Source organism: Bombina bombina, chromosome 1, assembly GCF_027579735.1.
Source record: "Bombina bombina isolate aBomBom1 chromosome 1, aBomBom1.pri, whole genome shotgun sequence".
Taxonomy (NCBI): domain Eukaryota; kingdom Metazoa; phylum Chordata; class Amphibia; order Anura; family Bombinatoridae; genus Bombina; species Bombina bombina.
The window spans coordinates 978,539,638-978,567,213 of NC_069499.1; the positions used below are offsets into that span (position 1 = coordinate 978,539,638).

The window sequence follows — 27,576 nt, forward strand, 5'->3', positions numbered from 1 at the left end:
TGGTCCCTTCTTTGTTTCCTAATCCTTCTTTGAAGGAACGTTTACTTCATAATTTGGACGTGGTTCGTGCCTTGAAGTTTTATCTTCAGGCTTCTAAGAATTTCAGACAAACTTCTTCCTTGTTTGTTGCCTATTCTGGGAAGCATAAGGGTCAGAAGGCCTCTTCGACTTCCTTATCTTTTTGGATGAGGAGTCTTATCCGCTTAGCTTATGAGACAGCGGGTCATAAACCTCCTCAGAGAATTACGGCTCATTCTACTAGAGCAGTGGCTTCCTCTTGGGCCTTTAGGAATGAGGTCTCTATAGATCAGATTTGTAAGGCGGCTACCTGGTCCTCCTTACATACTTTTTCTAAATTTTACAAGTTTGATGTTTTTGCTTCAGCTGAAGTAGCCTTCGGGAGAAAGGTTTTGCAGGCTGTAGTCCGCCTCTATTTTGTTCCTCCCGTTATCATTCAGTGTCCTCTAGAGCTTAGGTATAAGTTTCCCAACAGTAAGGAATGAAGCCTTGGACTCTCCTTGTATTAAGATGGAAAACATAAATTATGCTTACCAGATAATTTAATTTCCTTCTGTACAATAAGAGTCCACGGCCCCTGCCCGTGTTCTCCGATAGGCGGCCCCTAAATTATATATTTTTTCTGGCACCTTTTATACCCTGATATTTCTCCTACTGTTCCGTGTTCCCTTGGCAGAATGACTGGGGGATAGGGGAGGTGGGAGAGGTATTTAAACCTTTGGCTGGGGAGTTTTTGCCTCCTCCTTGTGGCCAGGTTCAGTATTTCCTAACAGTAAGGAATGAAGCTGTGGACTCTCCTTCTACAGAAGGAAATTAAATTATCTGGTAAGCATAATTTATGTTTCCATCTAAAGGGGGGAGGAGAGTCCACAGCTTTGTTCTTTACTATTGGGAATTAAGAACCTGGCCACCAGGAGGAGGCAAGGACACCCCAGCCAAAGGCTTAAATACCTCCCCCACTTCCCTCATCTTCCAGTCATTCTTTGTCTTTCGTTACAGGAGGGTGGCAGAGGTGTTCCAGAGTTTCGGAGTCGTCTCTTATGGAGGGTAGTACTCTTGCATTGGGACTGGTGTTTTAAGTAGTCTTGTCAGCCTCTCAGTGAGAGCCTGGGTGAAAGTTAGAGTCCGGAGATGCATGAATGCAAAACCATCCCGACTCATATTAACATCTCCATAAGCAATCAGTGTTGATAAGTTTCACTGCCTGCTTTCTACACTCAAGTCCATGTCAGGAGCAAGGCTACTAACCTGTCACACTTGAAGGGTTGTGTTCCTTTTCCACGGCGTAGATTCTGGTAAGATCATTTCATTTTTTATTAATAATGATAACATAGAAGACAGGGTCACAGTGTGGTGCCTTTTTATCTTTACAGAATCAAGAGTTAATATTCCTGAAAGGGGATTATTGAACAGGGGGGGTTATATATTATATTGTTTATTGTGTCTTTGCTGCGTTATATGCAAGATGTGGCTTTGGCAATGTGTGGAACTTTCAGGTTATTTGCGGGAATCTTGCACGGCCATTTATGGGGCATTTTTCCCTAGCGCAGGTGTGTCTATCCTTCTCTGTTGATCTGTGGCGCAGGAGATGTAGCGTTTCTGTAGTCCGGAGATGGTTAGTGCCCCGGCCATTGGTGGTATAAAGGTGCCTTTTTGTATATTAAATTAGTCTTCCCCTAAGCGCAAGCGATGGAGGAATCTGATGCGTTAGAGGGTTCTCCCTCCTTAACAAAGTCTAATTCCTGTGTTTAATGTGAGGTGGTTCTGGTAGATCAGCCTGCTCAACTATGTTCCACATGTCTCGATAAAGTTACAACATCTAAATGTAAACGGAGGTCTAGTACTACTGAGCCTTTCACCTCTGAGGGTTCTTCGTCCCGGGAGGTGCGTTCCCTGCATTCATCTCCGATTGCACATGCAGTTCTCCGGGGTCCAACTGTTACTCCTTTGGGAGAGATTCGTTGGCCGTCAGACTTTGCAGACCAACTGGAATCAGCAGTTTCGAAAGTGATCCATGCCTTACAACGTTCTCTAGGGTTTATCATATTTTGGACTATTCCTATTTCTCTCTTCTTGGACATATACCGTTTGGCCGGTGAACGGTCATTGTCTATATCCAGTACGGTCTGTTGGACGACTGAGGGGTCCCAGCCTGCTTTGACTGCACCTGGAGGTGTGCTGCTTTGTGTAAGTGTAGTAATTACCTATTTCCTGTATCAAAACTGTACTGGGCTATGGATTTCGTTTTATGTTACTAACAGGAATAGGAACCTGGTTGCTGTCTGCTGATTATCGTTTCAGTGTCTCCGTTGTGGGCACACAGTGAGCTGGACCACTGCTAATTGATCCAGCCTGCGCTACTTGCACCTTTGGGTGCCCCACCTTTGTGAGTATGTATATCACATCACTGTTCTCCAATTGTGCAGACTTTACTAGGCCATATTGGTGCCTCTGTTTCTAGATTTATCACCAGGGATTGACCATCCTTTTGTCAGAGTGCTGCCTTACATTGGATATGAAGGACTCTTTATGGAGCTCCCTGACATCCAATCTTTTGTTCAGGATCTGTCTAGAATCAGGCCTGTCTTTAGACAGTCGGCTCCACCTTGGAGCTTAAATTAAGTCCTTAGGGTTTTGCAGAGGGTTCCTTTTGAACCTATGCATTCCATAGACATTAAGATTCTGTCCTGGAAGGTTCTTTTCCTGTTGGCTATTGCATTGGCACGCAGAGTATCTGAACTAGCTGCCTTGCAATGTGATCCTCCTTATCTGGTGTTTCATGCGGATAAAGCTGTACTTTGCACTGGGTTGGGGTTTCACCCCAAGGTGGTGTCTAACCGTAACATCAATCAGAAAATTGTTGTTCCTTATTTGTGTCCTAACCCTTCTTCAAAGGAGAGGTTACTTCATAAACTGGATGTGGTTCATGCCTTGAAGTTCTATCTTCAGGCTTCACAGGATTTCAGACAGTCTACATCTCTTTTTGTGGTGTATTCTGGGAAGCGCAAGGGGCAAAGGGCCTCGGCTACTTCTTTGTCTTTTTGGTTGAGGAGCTTGATTCGCTTGGCTTATGAGACATACTGTAAGCCTCCTCAGAGGATCACGGCTCATTCAACTAGAGCTGTGGCTTCGTCTTGGGCCTTCAAGAATGAGGCCTCTATGGAGCAAATTTGTAAGGCGGCTACCTGGTCCTCCTTACACACTTTTCAAAGTTTTACAAATTTGACGTCTTTACTTCTGCAGAAGCTGTTTTTGGGAGAATGGTTTTGCAGGCTGTGGTGCCCTCAGATTAGGGTCCGCCTTTTTACCCTCCCGCTTTCATTCAGTGTCCTCTAGAGCTTGGGTATATGTTCCCAATAGTAATGAATTAAGCTATGGACTCTCCTCGACTTTAGATGGAAAACATAAATTATGCTTACCTGATAATTTAATTTCCATCGAGAGGAGGAGAGTCCACGGCTCGCGCTCGTATCTCCTTAGGGCGGACCTAAATTTAATCATCTTCTGGCACCTTTTGAGCCCTGATATTTCTCCTACTGTTCTTGGTTCCCTCGGCAGAATGACTGGGGGATGAGAGAAGTGGGGGAGGTATTTAAACCTTTGGCTGGGTTGTCTTTGCCTCCTCCTGGTGGCCAGGTACTTAATTCCCAATAGTAATGAATGAAGCCGTGGACTCTCCTCCCCTCGATGGAAATTGTCAGATAAGCATAATTTATGTTTTTCAGTATACGTGGATGTTTCAACAGACAAAACTGTAATTTCAAATGATAAAATTAAAGGGACAGTCTACACTAAAATTGTTATTGTTTAAAAAGATAGATAACGCCTTTACTACCCATTACCCATCTTTGCACAACCAACATTGTTATATTAATATACTTTATAAGATTTAAACCTCTAAATTTCTGCCTGTTTCTAAGCCACTACAGACAGCCTCTTATCACATGCTTATTTATTTGCTTTTCACAAAAGGAGACTGCTAGTTCATGTGAGCCATATAGATAACATTGTGCTCATGCCCGTGGATGTATTTTATACTAAATGCAAGTCAATAGATAATATATCATGTGATCAGGGGGCTGTCAGAAGATGCTTAGATACAAGGTAATCACAGAGGTAAAAGGTATTTTAATTTAACCGTGTTGGTTATGCAAAACTGGGGAATGGGTAATAAAGGGATTATCTATCTTTTCAAACAATAACAATTCTATTGTAGGCTGGCCCTTAAAGGAACATCTTTGTAAACAATGTAATACACTCCAGCAGTTAAAATGGATTATTGACAACACATTAAAGGAGAGAGAATTTCACAATACAACGTCACCTTTCAGAAAATATCTGTATCTCTAGGCAAAGAGGTACAGGTAAAAATAATAAAGAAAAAACAAATAGTACACCCTAGCCAGCAACTACTCATATAGCCATAATAAAAATAATTTAGGGTATAAAAATAATTTCACTCTGAGAAAAAAAATCCCAAATCATACTAGTAATCAATTATATCAAGCTCATTACAAAAGCAATGAATAAGTAAAACAAAAAACATTATACACTGACCTCTAGTGGCCACTAATGGGAATCACACCTAAAGGGCTCAAGTAATATTGCAAAGATGGCACTAATTGTATATGAAATGCACAGATGTATATTTTAGAAATCAGTTTTTTATATTTTCCTTCTTAATATGAGGAGAGTCCATGGCATCATTCCTTACTGTTGGGAAATACTGAACCTGGCCACCAGGAGGAGGCAAAGACACCCCAGCCAAAGGCTTAAATACTCCCCTACTTCCCTCCTCATATCCCAGTCATTCTTTGCCTTTCTTAACAGGAGGTTGGCAGAGAAGTGTCAGAAGATTCAGAGTAGTTCCTTATGAAGGGTATCTACCCTTCGAAATGGGACTGGAGTTTTAAGTAGTTTTGTCAGCCTCTCAGTGAGGGCTTTGACGAAAGTTAGAGTCTGGGAGATGCAGGGAGAGTCTTTCTGCTAACCCATCCAGACTCGTATTAACAGCTCCTAAGCAATCAGTGTTGACGAGTTTCACTCAGTGTCGGCTGGCCGCTCCAAACTCCTCACCGAACGTCTCCAGGGCTTGCAATAGTGACGTCAGATGCCACGGATGGAGGCTTGAGGGCAATGCAAAAGGGCAAAGGTGCAATGCTCCAAAAAACAGGAACCAACTGCTTGTCAGAATAAAATAAAAAAATGAAAACGGAGCAGCACAGCAGTATAATTGAACCAGGAAAAATGTATTTCATGCTTTTAAACAAACATGCAAGAATAGGACAAACCGTCTGACATGTTTCGCGCCCTCTATTGGCGCTTCATCATAGACTAAAGACAATACACTGAAGTCTACCTTATATAACTACACAGGTGATAACAAATTAACACCTGGTGGTTATACAAAAAACACACATTTAAAAACAAATAAACTTCATCAATCATACAAGTTCTCTATAGTGAGCCCCTAGTCAGGAGTAGCAAAAAAAGAAAAAACTTTTGCATAGATATCATCCAAAAGTACAATGTTAAACAAGAATCTATAACACCACATAATTAATATAATTCTTAAAACATAGTTTATATTTTATTGTGTTTTGATTCAATGTTTTCTAGTGTTGTGCTTAATACATCACTTCATGATGGAAAAATACATATGAATAAATGTGTATGTTATGAGATAAATTACAAAACATTTATATAAAATGCCAAAATTTAAACCCAAGTAATCCTAAATCAGTAATTTAAAGTGACAGTAGTAAAGGAAAGGTATCATAAATTCAACGCCTTTCCACAAAAAATGTGTATAAGATCCCTACAGTATATCAAAAAAATGTATATATATGTTTCTTACAAATATACACATGAACACTAATCATTGTAGTATACTATGCTAATATGAATTTAACAACACAAATATCGTTTAATCCTAAATCCAGATTTGGACACTCAAAACAAAAGATAAGGCCCCACCTGTATAGGTAAATTACTCAAGATACACAGCTTTGTATTTTATATATAGTACTAGTATTAGAGATCTTATGATTTACTGTGTGACTTATAACCAATAGTAAAGATATTTAATTTGTTAAACGAAGTAGCTAATATCCCACTCAAGGTTTAAACCCATTGGGGTTCTGGATTTAAGTTTATATATCCAGAATAGCTCTTTTCTGTCTAATATCTTATACCTATTACCACCTCGAGTGGGAGTTTTAGCCACATCAATAATTTTCACCGTAAACTCTCCCTTGTTAGTAAAATGAAATAGGTTAAAGTGTCTGGCCACCACAGAATCCTTATTATAATTCTTTACATCATTTACATGCTCTCTAATCCTCGTATTGACCTCCCTTGTCGTTTTTCCAACATATTGGACATTGCAATGTTTGCATTCCAACATGTAAACTGCAAATGTGGTTTTACAATTAGCATTAAACAAGATCTCATATGTCTCATTGTCTACTGAGGATCTAAACATATTTGTGACCTCCATCATGTCATAAGTTAGACATGTTCTCATACCACATCTGAAGTTACCTTTCCTGCTGCTTAGCCAATTTGCACCCCTACTTCTCAAAGTGTTAGTTACACAACTCGGGGCCAATCTCGAGGCTAAAGTTACAGGTTTCTTGGAAACAAACTTGCATCCTTCAATATATTTCTGCAAGATATTATCATTTGCCAAAATAGGTAAATTCTTTTTCAAGATCTTAACTATTTGAGGAAATTGAGCCGTATATTCAGTTGTGAACACTATTTTATCATCAAAGGTATTAACAGGTTTTTTAGTTCCACTGTTAATAAATCTCATTAACCCAACTTCCATCCTAGTATCCTGTAATTTACTAATATCATATCCTCTTGCTGACAATCTCTCAATCAATTCATCAGACTGCTGTTGAAATATATCATCATTCCTGGTGTTGCGTCGTAACCTGATAAACTGTCCCCTTGGAATGGCACGGATTAGGTGTGGAGGATGGCAAGAGCTAACATGCAATATAGTGTTACCATCAGTTGGTTTTCTGAATGTTCTGGACACTATTTGCCTATTTTCCACATCCCCCTCCAATGTCACATCCAAGAAGTCAGTACTGGTACTGCTATATCCCCCAACAAAGGTTAGACACATATCATTGTTATTCAAAAATCCAAGGAGATGGTCAAAGGAAGCCTTATTAAGAGGTCCATCAATGATTATAATCAAATCATCGATGAATCTTCTATAGAAGATTATATTCTTGGTATCCTCAGTATAATCACTGTTAAAATGGGGAGAGAGTAAGCGCTAAAAAGCTTAAAAGGCTAGTAAAAGGTACATTTTAATACATGTAAATAGAAAAAGAGAGAGAGCGCACAAAGGATTCAAGTGTAGATTTTTATTAGCAACATTAGCACACATAAATTAATGCACTTACTAGAAGTAAGATTTAAAAAGGCAAATCAGAGTTCAACTCTCTTTCCTCCGCTTGTATAGCCGCTCCACACTGCTGCCTAGGAAGAGTCAGTGTCCCCGGATGTTGATGCAAGATACCGGCTTCTGTAGCAGGGCTTTCCGGATGCCCTTGCTAACTGCCTGTCTTTCAATGGGGTGGAGCGGATCAAATTGGAGTCTGAGCGTCGGACCTGTTTGCCGGTTCCTAACGCGTTTCCCCCAGTCAGCGGCTGGGCTTTTTCAAAGGATAAGATCAAATATGTTTTTTCTTCTTTCCGCCCTAAGTTTTAAAAGGCAAGCGTCCAATTGAATTTGTAGGTGTGTCTATCCAGCCAATCATAGCGTCCAAATCTCTCCTCTGTGTTGTTACACACCATTAGCTCACCTAATGCTAAAGGGAGTGTTCTCTAGACCAAATGCCATACTCCATATGCATATTTGTTAGCCACATAACAGTAAAGAAACAAAACAGCAACAATATGTAACTAACGTGTATCACCAAACTATAACATATTATGTTTTTCATCAGAAATATTAGCGATCTATTTTATTGTCACAGGGTTATTAGAAAAAAATGACTCTAAATCAAATTTTGTTATAATTGGGTTGTATTTCCTGTTTAATATCAGAGCATACATTCTATACCTAATTAAAGATTGCATTTTTTATTTTTTATTTTTTGTTTTTTGTTTTTTATATATTGTTTTTATTTTCAAATACCCAAGGTTGCTTTGCAGAAACGTATATGTATATATATATATGTATCTCTATATGCAAAAATATTATTGGTATTATTAATGTCACATTATATATTGGCCTTTTATTTTATGCTCCTTCCCCTGAATTTTTAAATATGTTACAACCTGGTGTATACCTTATTGTAAATATCTATATCTATAAATTTAGATCATAATAAAATTATTATTTAAATCATGATGGGATTATTTAAAAACACATGTTGAACAAGTATTATTTGAACATACACACATAATACACAAAATCTATCACACAATGAATTTCATACCTATATTTAATCTAATCTTATTTTATAAAATTTTAATCTAATTTTCTACAATAAAAACGTGTTATTATAATATTAAGTAAAAAATTGATTAAATCTAAAAATAATAATATTAATAGTATATATAAAAAATGAATTAAAAATGAATTAAAATCTTAATCTCATAGGTTTTTATAGGTTTTTATATAAATGCTGCTACGTCTATGTCTATATTAAGACCATGTGGTTGTAATGTATTTAATTTATAAATCCACTTGGTCTCCAACTTTCTTAGTGCTAAAAGACGATTAGATTTAGTTATAGGGACTCTATCTATAACTTGAACTTTGAGAGAACTAGGGTTGTGTCTGTGACATTCCAAAAAATGTTTGGGAACACTGTGATTTGTCATCTTTTTTTCTATATTATATATGTGTTCATTCACTCGCCGTCTTATTTGACGTTTTGTGCGGCCCACATAAAGTAGGCCACACCCACATTGTAATAAATATACAACATAAATAGATTCACAGTTGCTTCTAAATTAAATGTTAAAAGTTTCAGTTAATGAGCTATTTGAAAATGTAGGGGCTCTATTGACATGTTTACACATGTTGCAGCAGGGTTTTCCACATCTCATGGTTCCCTTCCATTCACTCAACCAAGTGGTTCCTATTTTTTCTATTTTTTCGGTCCCGGTTTCACTACCCTTATTTTTAATAATAGGTTTTATTTTACTTGGAGCAAGAATATTCTTAAGGCTTTTGCCTTTCCTATAATTAATAGTTGGTTTGTCCCCCAATGATGGCCCTAAAACAGGATCTAATTGAAGTAATGGCCAATGTTTTTTAATTATCTTTTCTAAACTTTTTGAACCTCCATTGAAAGTTGTTATGAATCTTGGTGGATCTAGTTTCACTGGTTCTATTAATTTATTATGTATAAGAGACCCTATTGCATTTGGTTTGTCTAATTTGATATTTATATTTCTCTCTTTTGCAATAGCCCTATTTTTTGCAGCTTGTATTAGTTTTGGTTCATAGCCTTTTTCTAAAAACTTTTCTTCTAATATTTTTGCTTCCATTTCAAAGTCATTTTCATGTGTACAGTTTCTTTTTATTCTTAAAAATTGACTGTATGGAACATTATCCAACCATGATTTTTTATGTGCGCTTTTGGCTTGTATATAACTATTTCGATCTGTGCTTTTTCGATAGTTTTTTACTGCTATTTTACCTGTGTTATCTGTAAACAATATCAAATCTAAAAATTCTATTTTATCTTTCGAACATGCATTTGTAAAAGTTAAATTAAAATCATTACTATTAATATGTTTCATAAAATTATCTATTTCTGTCAGATCCCCTTTCCACAGGATGATGACATCATCTATGTATCTACCATATGATACTATATTACTTAAAAATGGATTATTATGCCAAATGTATTTATTCTCGAACGCATTTACATAGAGATTGGCATAGGATGGGGCAAATGTTGTCCCCATCGCTGTGCCTTGGGTCTGTAGATAATATTTATCTTCAAACATAAAATAGTTATGATGTAAGATAAAATTAATGCTATCAATTAAAAAAGATATATGTTTCATCGGAATTGACCATTTTGAGAGTTCCTCTTTTATAAAATAAGATTAGATTAAATATAGGTATGAAATTCATTGTGTGATAGATTTTGTGTATTATGTGTGTATGTTCAAATAATACTTGTTCAACATGTGTTTTTAAATAATCCCATCATGATTTAAATAATAATTTTATTATGATCTAAATTTATAGATATAGATATTTACAATAAGGTATACACCAGGTTGTAACATATTTAAAAATTCAGGGGAAGGAGCATAAAATAAAAGGCCAATATATAATGTGACATTAATAATACCAATAATATTTTTGCATATAGAGATACATATATATATATACATATACGTTTCTGCAAAGCAACCTTGGGTATTTGAAAATAAAAACAATATATAAAAAACAAAAAATAAAAAATAAAAAATGCAATCTTTAATTAGGTATAGAATGTATGCTCTGATATTAAACAGGAAATACAACCCAATTATAACAAAATTTGATTTAGAGTCATTTTTTTCTAATAACCCTGTGACAATAAAATAGATCGCTAATATTTCTGATGAAAAACATAATATGTTATAGTTTGGTGATACACGTTAGTTACATATTGTTGCTGTTTTGTTTCTTTACTGTTATGTGGCTAACAAATATGCATATGGAGTATGGCATTTGGTCTAGAGAACACTCCCTTTAGCATTAGGTGAGCTAATGGTGTGTAACAACACAGAGGAGAGATTTGGACGCTATGATTGGCTGGATAGACACACCTACAAATTCAATTGGACGCTTGCCTTTTAAAACTTAGGGCGGAAAGAAGAAAAAACATATTTGATCTTATCCTTTGAAAAAGCCCAGCCGCTGACTGGGGGAAACGCGTTAGGAACCGGCAAACAGGTCCGACGCTCAGACTCCAATTTGATCCGCTCCACCCCATTGAAAGACAGGCAGTTAGCAAGGGCATCCGGAAAGCCCTGCTACAGAAGCCGGTATCTTGCATCAACATCCGGGGACACTGACTCTTCCTAGGCAGCAGTGTGGAGCGGCTATACAAGCGGAGGAAAGAGAGTTGAACTCTGATTTGCCTTTTTAAATCTTACTTCTAGTAAGTGCATTAATTTATGTGTGCTAATGTTGCTAATAAAAATCTACACTTGAATCCTTTGTGCGCTCTCTCTCTTTTTCTATTTACATGTATCACTATCCCTACGACTGAGGTTTGGATTCACCCTGTCTGATTGGAGCTGCACAGAACGGGACTCAAGTTTACACTCATTTTAAAGGGACATATCTCATTGCACTGGTTGTTTCACTTTCTGCAAAAGAAAGTAATGAGAATGGTCACAGGAAACCATTAGAGGTACTGTGGAATATAAACAGTGTGCAATATATGTTTTTGACCCGCAGGTGTTTTTCTGACACACCCTTCTTAACCGAAGGTCAAGTGAATCTATATTTTATATTTTGTATTCTTATATTTTATATTTTGTATTCTTATGTTTTTTCAATGAGTATTTATATCATTTTGTTAAATTAAGGTGCTGTTCTCTATATACATTTTTTGCTCTATATATAATTCTTGCTTTATCTATATACATTTGTAGTTATATCGAAGGTGCTATTGTGAATTTACATTTTGATCAATTTTTACATTTTTATCAATTTTTTTATACAATTAACCTTTATGTGATTTTAGAATTTTTTAGAATTTTTTATGTATATATTATTTATATATCATACACTCATCACTGTTAAGATCTACATACAGTTATAGTCCTTGTGGATACTAAGTCAGTTCATATAGCGCAATTCACTTTTTTCTTTGTTACATTTTAATACATATAAAAATTTACAAATGGCAATCAGACGCATGGATCCATGTCTGACTTAACAAAAAAAAAAATATATATATAATAAACAAATCTAAAAATATCTAAAAATATCCAATTGAGTATAGCATGTGACGCTGACTTAGTGAGCCAGTGATGAGGAGTTAGGACATGTACATTCAATAATATAAACAACCTAAGTGAGTGATTGAGTGCCCACAATAGCTTTCAACAAAGAAAAATAGCATTCACAAAAAATAGTGTTCACAAAAATTGGCGTACATAAAAAATGTTCAAATGTTCAACCGGTTATATGTAAGTGAATCCAGTAGTGTTTCCTCCAAAGTGACGTGTAGAAATATAACGTGAAGTCAATAATAGTAGAATGTAAACGTTGAGTGGGTCAAATTATTGTGGTTCAGCTGCTAAATTAAAAAATTGTAAATCCGTGAGGTGTATAAAAATAAAAATAAAAATAACTTGTGAAAAAATCCACGTGGAAAACTTGAATTCAAATGATAAACAAAGGTCAAAAATCAAAAGACAAAAATATCAAAAGACAAAAATAGAAAATCAGTGATAATATTAAAAAGCACTAAAGATCTAGTGAAAACAAATCCTTAATTCAGATGTTAAAAATCCTTGGTAAGATCCATAACAAACAAATACATCGATAAAATACCTAAAAGGGAACAAAAGAGAAACAAATAGTGCAACACTGTATATGATATATAATATAGGTAATTAAAACCAAGCTCACCAGTATGCCAACACGTTTCGGCCTAGACTAGGCCTTTCTCAAGTCTTGAGAAAGGCCTAGTCTAGGCCGAAACGTGTTGGCATACTGGTGAGCTTGGTTTTAATTACCTATATTATATATCATATACAGTGTTGCACTATTTGTTTCTCTTTTGTTCCCTTTTAGGTATTTTATCGATGTATTTGTTTGTTATGGATCTTACCAAGGATTTTTAACATCTGAATTAAGGATTTGTTTTCACTAGATCTTTAGTGCTTTTTAATATTATCACTGATTTTCTATTTTTGTCTTTTGATATTTTTGTCTTTTGATTTTTGACCTTTGTTTATCATTTGAATTCAAGTTTTCCACGTGGATTTTTTCACAAGTTATTTTTATTTTTATACACCTCACGGATTTACAATTTTTTAATTTAGCAGCTAAACCACAATAATTTGACCCACTCAACGTTTACATTCTACTATTATTGACTTCACGTTATATTTCTACACGTCACTTTGGAGGAAACACTACTGGATTCACTTACATATAACCGGTTGAACATTTGAACATTTTTTATGTACGCCAATTTTTGTGAACACTATTTTTTGTGAATGCTATTTTTCTTTGTTGAAAGCTATTGTGTGCACTCAATCACTCACTTAGGTTGTTTATATTATTGAATGTACATGTCCTAACTCCTCATCACTGGCTCACTAAGTCAGCGTCACATGCTATACTCAATTGGATATTTTTAGATATTTTTAGATTTGTTTATTATATATATATATTTTTTTTTTGTTAAGTCAGACATGGATCCATGCGTCTGATTGCCATTTGTAAATTTTTATATGTATTAAAATGTACCTTTTACTAGCCTTTTAAGCTTTTTAGCGCTTACTCTCTCCCCATTTTAACTTTTGTATTGTTAGCCTACTAGGAGGCTATATAGTTAGTAAGCTTAAGGCCCTGGGTGTAGCGCTTGGTCCACTTCTCCTGTTAGTATAATCACTGTTATACAGGAATCTCAGCTCCCAGAACCCAACATACAAATTTGTGAAACAGGGGGCGAATTTCGCCCCCATGACTGTTCCACAACATTGTAAGTAATAGTTATCATTGAACATCAGGAAATTATGCGTTAATACAAACTCAAGTATGGAACAAATAAACATTTTAACCTCAGAATTGTATGCTGTGAATTTGTCAAGAAAAAATCTTGTTGCCCTCAGGCCTAAAGTATGAGGTATATATGTACAGAGCGATGCAATGTCTACAACTACCCACGAGTATGTACTTTCCCATTCAACATTTCTCAGGCATTCTAAAAGATGGGCTGAATCTCTCAAATAGCTGTATAAATTCCTTACCAATGGCTGGAGAACTGAGTCCAGCCACTCAGATAGTGGTTCAAGTAAGGACCCAATACTCGAGACAATGGGTCTACCTGGTGGCCGTTCGGGGTTCTTATGGACTTTGGGTAGGTAGTGGAACAGTGGTGTAACCGGAAATTCTGGAACTAAATAAGAGATGTCCTCTTCTCTAAAGATACCTAAATGAATACCATCATCCAAAAGCATTAATAACTGTCTCTTATAGCTAGTTGTTGGATTACCACTAAGTAATTTATAAGTTGATGTATCACTTAGTTGGCGTAGAGCCTCTCCAAAGTAATCTTCTTTATTAAGAATCACAATATTTCCTCCCTTGTCGGAGTTTCTGATTACTATATCATGGTTACTTTGGAGAGACTCCAATGCCAACCTTTCACACATTTTCAAATTTTGTTTAGCAGGTTTCTTGGACACAGCTAATTCAAGTAATTCTTTTTCAACACACTTCTGGAAACTATTTAATGCACTACCCCTAAATTGTACTGGATAGAAATCAGAGACTACTTTCTTGGGACCTGGAGGTTGAGACCGCACACCAGTGGTATCACACCCTTCCTGTAAATCAATCAAAGTCCCTAATGTGCAAGCATCCTTAAATGATACTTCACTTTGACTCAAACTATCCACTCTTGTGGTTGAATCAGACCCATCATAATTTACATTAGTATTAGGGGCAGATTGCAATTCAAAAAATCTCTTCAAAGTGAGTTTTCTAATGAATCTATTGACATCAATTAGAGTGTTGAAAGGAGAAAAATCTCTCGTTGGGGCAAAACCCAGGCCTCTGCCCAATAGATTCGTTTGATCCTCAGTAAGAACATGTTTTGACAAATTTATAACATTAAGTTTAGAGAGTTCCAAGTTTTTCACATTCCTTTCTTTTTTCTTCTTGTTCTTTGATCTTCTGATCCTCCTAAAGGGACTTTTTCTTTTTTGTCTTTTTTCTGAGACGCCTCCTTTTTTGCTTCCTTTCTTGAATCTTTGGGACGTACCACCATTTCTTCTCCGTCATTTTCATCTGTGCTACCCTTCAGGGAACGAGAAGACAAAGAGGATACAGAAGAGACAGAAGATGGAGAAGAAGATAGAGAAGAAGAGGTTGCTGACTCTTGATCAGAGGTTTCAACATCAGTAGACGTGAACACCACTTTCTTCTTGTTTTTATTTTTCAGAATTGGTTTGGGTCCTTTATCTTTCTCATCTTCTTTCTTTTTTCCACCCCTTGTTTTACCACGATTGGGGTTATTTTTCCATGCTTTCTTTTGGAACGTGGGCCACTGGTAGACTATTAGTTTCATAGTCCATCCTATCCCTATGGAACTTCTCCCCTTTTCTCTCAGCTAGTATGGAATCCAACTTGTCCACATGTTCTTTCATCACTTTCTTATGTTCCAAGAACTTTTCATGTGATTCAAATTTCTTTAATTCTTTTTCTATTTCTTCCATTTTCTCTTTTATATCAATTCTTTTCAGCTGCTTACACCGGATCAGGATTTTCAACAATTTCATTGAGCACTCAGATAGAGCATCATTCCATTCCAAAACAATGTCTTGATTATCAATTTCAAAGGTTGGGAATTTATTAATCCTTAACCCTCTTGGAACTCTATCATGTTCAACATAATGCTTCAATGTCCCATGTGAGTCTTAAATCAGCAATTAACAATTTCTCCAGTGCCTTAAACTGAGACTCCATGCCTGGACTGAAACCCTCAGATCGTTCAGAGGAAAAAACCAGTTTAAACAGCTCTCTCCTGGCCTCAGCATCATATAGAGAACTTGATAATATGGTATTATCCAAATCCATTTCTTGCAAATATCACAATATTAGTGATGATATACTACCTTAATAAAATAACAATGCCCAAATGCAAAAATTTTACAAATAGCCCAAAATGCCTCTTATATTGTAATTACGTAATTTGCTTCCCCTAATAAGAGTTCCAAACAGTTTGATAAGGATCCGTAATACACTTAGCAAAAGAAAACAGTTCCACTTTAAATCCTGAGCGTATTTTAAACACTCATCAATAAATACTACGGAGGATTACAAACCATTGATTTACAAATCATTGCCAGCATTGCATTCATATAACGATAATGTAAAAGTTTTACCTTCATTTTTTGAAAATCGCAAGTGCATCTACCTTCATTTAAGATCCTCAACAGCAAACGATCTCTTCAATGTTCAGCTGTAGCGAGTGAGACAGGCCGGTTGTGGTTACTGGTAACAAACAGTGTCAGCTGGCCGCTCCAAACTCCTCACGAACGTCTCCAGGGCTTGCAATAGTGACGTCAGACGCCACGGATGGAGGCTTGAGGGCAATGCAAAAGGGCAAAGGTGCAATGCTCCAAAAAACAGGAACCAACTGCTTGTCAGAATAAAAAAATGAAAACGGAGCAGCACAGCAGTATAATTGAACCAGGAAAAATGTATTTCATGCTTTTAAACAAACATGCAAGAATAGGACAAACCGTCTGACATGTTTTGCGCCCTCTACTGTCACTTTAAATTACTGATTTAGGATTACTTCGGTTTAAATTTTGACAGTTTAAATTTTGGCATTTTATATAAATGTTTTGTAATTTATCTCATAACATACACATTTATTCATATGTATTTTTCCATCATGAAGCGATGTATTAAGCACAACACTAGAAAACATTGAATCAAAACACAATAAAGTATAAACTATGTTTTAAGAATTATATTAATTATGTGGTGTTATAGATTCTTGTTTAACATTGTACTTTTGGATGATATCTATGCAAAAGTTTTTTCTTTTTTTGCTACTCCTGACTAGGGGCTCACTATAGAGAACTTGTATGATTGATGAAGTTTATTTGTTTTTAAATGTGTGTTTTTTGTATAACCACCAGGTGTTAATTTGTTATCACCTGTGTAGTTATATAAGGTAGACTTCAGTGTATTGTCTTTAGTCTATGATGAAGCGCCAATAGAGGGCGCGAAACATGTCAGACGGTTTGTCCTATTCTTGCATGTTTGTTTAAAAGCATGAAATACATTTTTCCTGGTTCAATTATACTGCTGTGCTGCTCCGTTTTCATTTTTTTATTTTGACGAGTTTCACTGCCTGCTTCCATCACTCAAGTCCATGTCAGGAGCGCACCATGTGACCGGGTGTGGTCACACCTTATTTCCTCTTTCCTGACCGTGCTGGTTACCAGACAATAAGTGGTTTCTCTGTTTTGCCTGGGTCATAAGAGGTGGTGAGTGCCCCAGAGATTGGGGGTATAAAGGTGCTGTTTTTTCTTATTAATCAATAGTCTACTTTATAAGCGCAAGCTATGGAGGATTCTGATGCGTTAGAGGGTACTCCCTCTTTACCTAAGTCTAATACCTGTATATATTGTGAGGAGGCCGCAGTATACCCGCCCGCTCAACTATGTTCCACATGTCTCGATAAAGTATTTATGTCAAAGAAGGTTGATACCACTGAGCAATCCACCTCTGAGGAGTGTCCGTCCCGTGAGGTGCGCACCCTACAGTCTTCTCCTAATACACATGCAGCTTCCCGTAGCACTCCTAACCTCCATCTGGAGGGGGCCTTTTACCGCCAGACTTTACTGCGCAGTTTCAAACGATGGTGTCTGCGGCCTTTAGTGCTTTACCTCGCCCTGCTAAGCGCAAGTGAAAGGTCAAATATTGCTATCCTTTTCAAGGGTCATCAACTAGTTGTAATTCTCGTGGGATATTCCACTATCAGACCAAACTTGGCCAGTAGTCTTATTATCCCGGTGTCAAGCTGGAATGATAGGGAATATCCCAAAACAGAGAAAGTTTGCAAAATGAGGTAAGCAGTACTAAGACTATGCAGGGTAGTCTTTGACGACAGCAGGTAGGAATCAGCGGTTAGGCAGTTCAAAGGTAAACCACTTGAAGGACTGGAAACAGACAGGATAGTCTCTGACGGCAATAGGTAGGGAATCCAGCGATAAGGCAGTTCAAGGGTAAATCAATAGAATGGTCAGGCAGAGTTCGGCAACAGAATGGAAATCCAATACTTTAGGGTTAAGGCAAGCAGAGAAGTCAAAACAGGCAGAGTTCATCAACAGTAAAGCATTCCAACAATTCAGGGGGTTAAGGCAAGCAGAGTAGTCAAAACAGGCAGAGTTTATCAACGGTAAAGCAATCCAGCAATTCAGGGGTTAAGGCAAGCAGCGTAGTCAAACAGGCAGAGTTCATCAACAGTTAAAGGGACAGTCAACACCAGAATTTTTGTTGTTTAAAAAGAAAGATAATCCATTTATTACCCATTCCCCAGTTTTGCATAACCAACACAGTTATATAAATACACTTTTTACCTCTATGATTACCTTGTATCTAAGCTTCTGCAAACAGCCCCCTTATTTCAGTGCTTTTGACAGGCTTGCTTTTTAGCTAATCAGTGCTGACTCCAGGGTAGCTTCACATGCATGAGCTCAATATTATCTATATGAAACACATGAATTAATGCCCTCTAGTGGTCAAAATGCATTCAGATTAGAGGCAGTCTTCAAGGTCTAAGAAATTAGCATATGAACCTCCTAGAATTAGCTTTCAACTAAGAATACCAAGAGAACAAAGCAAAATTGGTAATAAAAGTAAATTGGAAAGTTGTTTAAAATTAAAATTTTGGACTTGACTGTCCCTTTAAGCAATCCAGCAGAGTTTAAAGCAAGCAGTGTAGTCAAACAGCCAGATTCATCAAAAGTTAAGCAGTCCAGCAATTCAGGGGTTAAGGCAAGCAGCGTAGTCAAACAGGCAGAGTTCATCAACAGTTAAGCAGTCCAGCAGTTCAGCATACAGATATACAGCACCCAGGAACACAAGAAGTAACACCTATACTATTGGGCACAGGTGAGAGAGACTGAGGCCTTTACATAGGGAAGACAGGGCGGGCGGTGATGATGTCATCACCGTTCTGCAGTTACACTGCCATATCCCTAGCAACAGGAGTAGTGCCTGTGTCCGTGGCAACGGACACAGCAGAGCAGAGGAGCAGCCTGACACTAAATTTGTTGGATTTATCTGATACGAGATTATCCGATGATGAAGGCGTCTCTGATACTTCAAAGGGCGCATTTTTTGGGTTGGAGTCTGCTGCCGCTAAACCTCCAGCTGCGGAGGAACCAGACTTTAGATTTAGGATTGAACATTTATGCTTTCTGTTGAAGGAAGTTTAGGCTACGTTAGAGGTTCCAGAGCCCAAATTGCCTTTGATTCCTAAATTAGATAAGGTCTACGAGGGTTGTACCACAAACTTTCCCGGTTCCTTTAAAGATGAACAGTATTAAGAATGAATGGGAAAGGATTAGTTCTTACTTTTCCCCTTCGTCTTCCTTTAAGAAATTGTTCCTGGTCCCGGACTCTCAATTGGAGTTATGGGGTTCCATAAATGCTAAATGCTTGAAGATAGTTCGTCGTTTAAAGAGCCCATGGATAAGAAGAAGAAACTGTTAAGAAAGATGTTTCAACATACGGGATATTTGTTTCAACCAGCAGCGGCTATTGCTGCGGTTGCTGGAGCAGCTACCTACTGGTGCAACTCCTCCTTATCTGAGTTGATCGAGGTGGAGGGTCCCCTCGACATGATCCAGGAAAGAATTAAGGCCTTAAGGGTTGCTAATACTTTTATTTGTGATGCAAATTATTCACCTCAATGCTAAGGCTTCAGGTTTTTCTGTTCAAGCCCGTAGGGCACTCTGGCTGAAGTCCTGGTCTGTAGACATGACTTCTAAGTCCAGACTTCTTTCCCTCCCCTTTACGGGAAAGATTTTATTTGGTCCAGGCCTGGACTCAATTATCTCCACGGCTGCTACCACAGGATAAGAGGAGCAAGCCTAAGGGACAAGGTCCTAATTTTCATTCCTTTCGTTCTGATAAATCCCAACGTCAGCAGCCCTCTGCAAAGCCCGACCAATCCAGTACTTGGAAGCTGGCTCAGTCCTGGAATAAATCCAAGCAGAGCAAGAAGCTCGCCAAGACAAAGTCGGCATGAAGGGGCGGCCCCCGATCCGGTTCTGGATCACAAAGGCCGCAGACGCTTGGTTTGGGGACGTGCAGGCACACGTGGGTCCTGGAGGTCATCGCTCAGGGATACAAGATAGGTTTCAAGTCTCATCCACCCAGGGGCAGATTCCTCCTATCAAACCTGTCTTCCAGGCCAGAAAAGAGAGAAGCCTTTCTGGGGTGCGTGAGGGATCTATCCTCCCTAGGAGTCATTGTCCCGGTACCTCTTGCAGAAAGAGGTTTGGGATACTATTCAAACCCTTTTGTGGTCACAAAGAATAAAGGAACTTTCCCCCCGATTTTGAACTTAAAGTGCTTAAACAAATTCCTATCTGACCCCTCGTTCAAGATGGAAACGATAAGGTCCATCCTTCCCTAAGTTCAGGAAGGACAGTTTATGACTACTATAGATCTGAAGGATGCTTACCTTCACGTTCCAATCCACAAGGAACACTTCAAGTTTCTAAGGTTTGCGTTCCTGGACCAGCACTTTATTGCTCTTCTGTTTAGCTACTGCTCCAAGAGTTTTTACGAAGGTTCTGGGGCTCTGCTTGCAGTTACCAGTACCAGATGTATAGCAGTAGCTCCATATTTGGACGATATTCTGGTTCATGCACCATCTTGTTGTCTGGCAGAAGACCATTCAAAAATCCCTTCTGTTTCTTCTTCGATCTCATGGATGGAAGATAAACTTAGAAAAGAGTTCTCTTATTCCCAGTACCAGGGTGGAATTCCTGGGTACTATAATAGACTCCATATCAATGAGGATATTCCTTACAGACCAGAGATGTTAGACCTGTGTATAAATCTAATGCACCACCTTGGAGTTTGAATCTTATCTGGTGTTCCACACTGATAAGGCTGTCCTTCGTACCTGCTTGGGTTTTCTTCCTAAGGTTGTGTCTGATTGCAGCATCAGGAGATTGTGGTTCCTTCCTTGTGTCCTAACCCTTTTTCAAATGAACGTTTACTTCATAATTTGGATGTGGTTTGAGCTTTGAAGTTTTATCTTCAAGCTACTAAGGATTTTAAACAAACTTCTTCCTTGTTAGTTATTTACTCTGGGAAGCGTAAAGTTCTGAAGGCTTCTTCAACTTCCTTATCTTTTTTGGTTGAGGAATGTTATACGCTTAGCTTATGAGTCAGCGGGAATTAGACCTCCTCAGAGGATTACGGCTCATTCCACTAGAGGGGTGGCTTCCTCTTGGGCCTTTATGAACGAGGCCTCTATGGATCAGATTTGTAAATAAGGAGGAGGATGGGAGCGCTGGGAAGCTGTGGGGATGGATACTTAGTTATTCTGTGATTGAAAACATCTACTTATCTGGAAATTGACCTGTAATAGACTGTAATCTATAATGATACACCTAGAAAGTGATATTCTGCATAGGATAAAAGAATATAAAGATTAAATATAAGACCTTAATAGAAAGGTAAATTAAACAACCTATTCTACAGTGCTGTGAACTGAAAACATACAATTTTTAGGTTAAATTAACCGTATAACGGTGCTTATCTTTTGTGAACGTGTGATACAAAGTTCCTTAGACTCCGTTACCTTAAACTGGCAAATGGTGTTAAAATGTGCTTGAAACTAACTATGTGCCTCTCAGAGGTAGTGTTCCATGATACAGTGAAACCTCTTATTTATAAACAAATGTGATAATCAAATAAAGATGTGTGTCAAACACAATTATGCGTATGGTGTGTCTTCGTTGCTATGTATTCCAAATGTTACTATGTTTCTATTATACTATCTATCTACAGATGTGAAACATATGAATAAACCATGCCTATTGGTCCATATCCCTTTTGTGTAACAATGATTACCTTAAATAATCTAAATTGAGGCTAAAATCAATATTAATACCGGATATAAATTCTCTTTACTAAAACATATATTTGTACATATAAAAAACACAATGTATTATTTTAAATTAGATTTGTAAGGTGGCTACCTGGTCCTCCTTACATACTTTTTCTAAATTTTACAAGTTTGACGTTTTTGCTTCGGCCGAAGCAGCTTTTTGCAGGCTGTGGTGCCCTCAGATTAGGGTCCGCCAGTTTTTTACCCCTCCCGTTATCATTCAGGTCCTCTAGAGCTTGGGTATAGTTTGCCCGACAGTAAGGAATAATGCCATGGACTCTCCTCATATTAAGAAGGAAACATAAATTATGCTTACCTGATAATTTAATTTCCTTCTGTATGAGTAGAGTCCACGGCCCCCGCCCGTATACTCCGATGGGCGGACCAAAATTAGTTTTTCTCTTCTGGCACCATTTATACCCTGATATTTCTCCTATTGTTTCTCGTTCCCTTGGCAGAATGACTGGGATATGAGGTAAGTAGGGGGGTATTTAAGCCTTTGGCTGGGGTGTCTTTGCCTCCTCCTTGTGGCCAATATTTCCCAACAGTAAGGAATAATGCCATGGACTCTCCTCATACAGAAGGAAATGAAATTATCAGGTAAGCATAATTTATGTTTTTAAGTTATCCTGATAATTTTTTTGTTATTCTGTTCCGCATAAATATGGTTTAAACTTTTGTTCTAGTTAACACAATTTTCATGTATTTCAGGTGTGTGTCTGATAGTCAGCGTTCCTTTGCGCTAGGCATCCAGTGGATAGTGGTACGCACCTTAGGTATGTCAAATTAATTTTAAGAAATTATTGAAGTGTTTGATGAACTTTGAATTAAAGGGATATGAAACCCAAAATTTTTCTTTAGTGAATTAGACTGAGCATACAAGTTTTAAAAAGTTTCCAATTTACTTATGTTATCAAAATTGATTTGTCTCTTGTTATTCTTTGTTAAAGAGATACCAACGGCTAGATTACAATTCTTGCGTTATGAGTAAAAAAGCAGTGTTAAGCCTCATAACGCTGCTTTTTTTACTACCGCTGCTATTACGAATCTTGTTGGTACAGCTGTCCCGCACACTTTTTTGGCCTCACCGCAAATCAACTTACGCAATTTGCGTATACTCTATTTTCAATGGGACTTCCATAGCGCCAGTATTACAAGCTTTTTTTTTAGGCCAAAAAGTCAGCGGTATAGCCTATCCTGCAAGATTCGTAACGCATTCTAAAGTCAGTAGCAATGAGTTTTACACTACAAAGCTGTAGCATAAAACTCATAACTAAAATGTTAAAAAGTACACTAACACCCCTAAACTACCTATTAACCCCTAAACCAAGGCCCTCCCGCATCACAAACACTAAAATAAAATTATTAACCCTAATCTGCCGCTCCCGACATCGCTGCAACTATAATAAACATATTAACCCCTAAACCGCCGCACTCCCGCATCTAAACCGCCGCACACCCGCATCGTAAACACTAGTTAAATATTATTAACCCCTAATCTGCTGTCCATAACATCACCGCCACCTGCCTACATTTATTAACCACTAGTCTGCCACCCCCAACGTCACCGCCACTATACTATATTTATTAATATATTTATTTTTATTTTACAGGCAAGTTTGTATTTATTTTAACTAGGTGAATAGTTATTAAATAGTTATTGACTATTTAATAACTACCTAGCTAAAATAAATACATATTTACCTGTAAAATAAAACCTAAGTTACACTAGCATCTAACACTACACTACAATTAAATAAATTAACTAAATTAAATACAATTAAATAAATTATATACAATTACCTAAATTACAAAAACAAAAACCATTGCATTGCCCCGAAGAAATCAGCTCTTTAACCCCCCCAACAGTAAAACCCACCACCCACACAACCAAACCCCCCAAATAAAACCCTAACTAAAAAAAAACTAAGCTCCCCATTGCCCTGAAAAGGGCATTTGGATGGGCATTGCCCTTAAAAGGGCATTTAGCTCTATTGCAGCCCAAAGCCCTAACCTACAAATAGAACCCACCCAATAAACCCTTAGAAAAACCTAACACTAACCTCTAAAGATCAACTTACAGTTTTGAAGATCCGACATATATCCTCAACAAAGCCAGGAGAAGTCCTCATTGAAGCATCAAGAAGTCCTCAACGAAGCTGGGAGAAGTCTTCATCCAAGCCGGGAGAAGTGGTCCTCCAGACGGAAAGAAGTCTTCATCCAGACGGCATCTTCTATCTTCATCCATCCGGCGCGGAGCTGGTCCATCTTGATAGAATTCTATCAGCCAATTGGAATCTAAGGGACGCCATCTTGGATGACGTCACTTAAAGGAACCTTCATTTGTTGGGTAGTCGTCGGAAGAAGAGGATGCTCCGCGTCGGATGTCTTGAAGATGATCCCGCGCCGGATGGATGAAGATAGAAGATGCCGTCTGGATGAAGACTTCTGCCCGTCTGGAGGACCACTTCTCCCGGCTTGGATGAAGACTTCTCCCAGCTTCGTTGAGGACTTCTTGCCGCTTCGATGAGGACTTCTCCCGGCTTCGTTGAGGATGGATGTCGGATCTTCAAAACTGTAAGTGGATCTTCAGGGGTTAGTGTTAGGTTTTTTTAAGGGTTTATTGGGTGGGTTTTATTTTTAGGTTAGGGCTTTGGGCTGCAATAGAGCTAAATGCCCTTTTAAGGGCAATGCCCATCCAAATTCCCTTTTCAGGGCAATGGGGAGCTTAGTTTTTTTTAGCTAGGGTTTTATTTGGGGGGTTTGGTTGTGTGGGTGGTGGGTTTTACTGTTGGGGGGTTGTTTGTATTTTTTTTTTACTGGTTAAAGAGCTGATTTCTTTGGGGCAATGCCCCACAAAAGGCTCTTTTAAGGGCTATTGGTAGTTTAGTTTAGGCTATGGTTTTTTTTATTTGGGGGGGGGGGCTTTTTTATTTTGATAAGGCTATTAGATTAGGTATAATTAGTTTAAATAGCTTTTAATTTGTTTTTTATTTTGTGTAATTTAGTGGGGGGGGTTGTAATTTAGGTAATTGTATTTAATTTAATTGTATTTAATTTCATTAATTTATTTAATTGTAGTGTAGTGTTAGGTGTTAGTGTATCTTAGGTTAGGTTTTATTTTACAGGTAAATTTGTATTTATTTTAGCTAGGTAGTTATTAAATAGTCAATAACTATTTAATAACTATTCTACCTAGTTAAAATAAATACAAACTTGCCTGTAAAATAAAAATAAACCCTTAGATAGCTACAATGTAACTATTAGTTATATTGTAGCTAGCTTAGGGTTTATTTTACAGGTAAGTATTTTTAAATAGGAATTATTTATTTAATAATAGTAGGTTTTATTTAGATTTAATTTAATTATATTTAAGTTAGGGGGTGTTAGGGTTAGACTTAGATATAGGGGTTAATAAATTTAGTATATCGGCGGCGACGTTGGGGGCGGCAGATTAGGGGTTAATAAATGTAGGTAGGTGGCGGCGATGTTAGGGACGGCAGATTAGGGGTTAATACTATTTAACTAGTGTTTGCGATGCGGGAGTGCGGCGGTTTAGGGGTTAATATATTTATTATAGTGGCGGCAATGTCTGGGCGATGTCCGGAACGGCAGATTAGGGGTTAATAAGTGTAAAATTAGGGGTGTTTAGACTCAGGGTTCATGTTAGGGTGTTAGGTGTAAACAAAAAATATGTTTCCCAATAGGAATCAATGGGGCTGCGTTACTGAGCTTTACGCTGCTTTTTTGCAGGTGTTAGGCTTTTTTTCAGCCGGCTCTGTCTATGGGGAAATTGTGCACGAGCACGTACAACGAGCTCACCGCTGACTTAAGCAGCGCTGGTATTGAAGTGCGGTATGGAGCTCAATTTTGCTCTACGCTCACTTCTTGCCTTTTAACGCTGGGTTTATTAAAACCTGTAATACCAGCGCTGTAGGGAAGTGAGCGGTGACAATAACGTGCAAGTTAGCACCGCACCCCTCATAACGCAAAACTCGTAATCTAGCCGCTAGATTGGTATCTGGAGCACTACATGGCAGGAAATAGTGCTGCCATCTAGTGCTCTTGCAAATGGATAACATTCTTGCAAAACTTCTGCCATATAGTGCCCCTAAGCTTATGTGCCTGCTTTTCAAAAAGAGATACCAAGAGAACAAAGAAAAATTAGAAGTAAATTAAAGTAAAAGTTGTTTATAATCTCAGGCTCCATCTGAATCATGCGAGAAAAATTTTAGGTTTCATATCCTATTTCAGATTAACATTTATTACAAAATGTAAACTTATTTTATTTTATTTTTTTTAATTCTGCTGAAAATTAGGACATGTTATATACATTCCACTTATCTAAACTACAGATAAAGCAAAGATATTATTGTGCAAAACTGCGTGTTATTATTTTGGGGAAGAGCTTTGATTTTGCTATTGACTGTAGGAATGAGCAAATATTTTGGAACTGTTTGTTGAAGGTATTACATATATTATTTGCTTGTTTTAAATAAATGCCAAATTTTAGCTGATAAGAGTTCAATGTTTCCTTCTTAATATAAGGAGAGTCCATGGCTTTATTCCTTACTGTTGGTAAATACTGAACCTGGCCACCAGGAGGAGGCAAAGACACCCCAGCCAAAGGCTTAAATGCCTCTCCCACTTTCCCTATCCCCCAGTCATTCTTTGCCTTTCGTCGCAGTTGGTGCTATCTCCACGCTAGCCAAGCGTACTACTATCCCACTTGAGGATAGCTCGTCCTTCAGAGAGCCGATAGATAAGAAGATGGAAACGTTTCTCAGAAAAATGTTTCAGCATACTGGATACTTGATTCAACCGGCAGCGGCTGTTGCCTCGGTTGCTGGAGCTGCGGCCTACTGGTGCGATTCCTTAGTGGATTTGATCGAGGTGGAGGGTCCCCTCAACGTTATCCAAGAAAGAATGAATTGCTAATTCTTTTATCTGTGATGCAAACATGCAGATTATTCGCCTGAATGCTAAGATTTCTGTTTTTTCAGTACAGACCCGTCGGGCGCTCTGGCTGAAGTCCTGGTCTGCGGACATAACCTCTAAGTCTAGACTACTTTCCCTTTAAAGGAAATATTTTATTTGGTCCAGGCCTGGACTCTATTATCTCCACGGTTACAGGGGGCAAGGGTGCCTTCCTACCGCAGGATAAAAAGAATAAGTCTAAGGGACAAGGATCTAATTTTCGTTCCTTTCGTTCTGAAAAAAAAAAAACGTCAGCAGTCCTCCTCTAAGTCCGAGCAAACCAAGAGCACTTGGAAGCCGGCTCAATCCTGGAATAAATCCAAGCAGAACAAGAACCCGAGACCAAGTCGGCATGAAGGAACTGTCCCCGATCCGGCTCTGGTTCGTGTAGGGGGCAGACTGTCGCTGTTTTTATGAGGATATGTTTAGACTGTAAATTAGGATGGGGAATTTTAGCACACCTTTGAAAAAACTTTATCCCAATGTTTTTTAGAAATGTGGTATTGTGAGAATAGGTGGCGCAAATGAATGCTATTCCCCTATGTATAAAGAATTGTATTGGTTCGGTTTTGTTGTTACCGATGATTCAATTTCCTAAATTCAATTTGGTAAGTTTAGCGAGTATCGCTATGAACGCTATATGGCGCAAATGGATGCTATTCCTCAATGTGTAATGTATTGTGTTAGTTTCAATATAGTAAAT

The 27,576-nt window shown here is 37.8% G+C and overlaps 1 protein-coding gene across 1 annotated transcript in view; it reads left to right on the plus strand.

Annotated features, from left to right (window-relative positions):
• The window catches only part of SLCO4A1 (solute carrier organic anion transporter family member 4A1), a 402,251-nt gene that overhangs the window by 366,167 nt on the left and 8,508 nt on the right, over positions 1–27,576 (plus strand). The window contains exon 11 of the mRNA XM_053716065.1: positions 22,608–22,672. Within this exon, the coding sequence (XP_053572040.1) occupies positions 22,608–22,672 (65 nt within the window). The remainder of the gene's footprint in view (positions 1–22,607; positions 22,673–27,576) is intronic.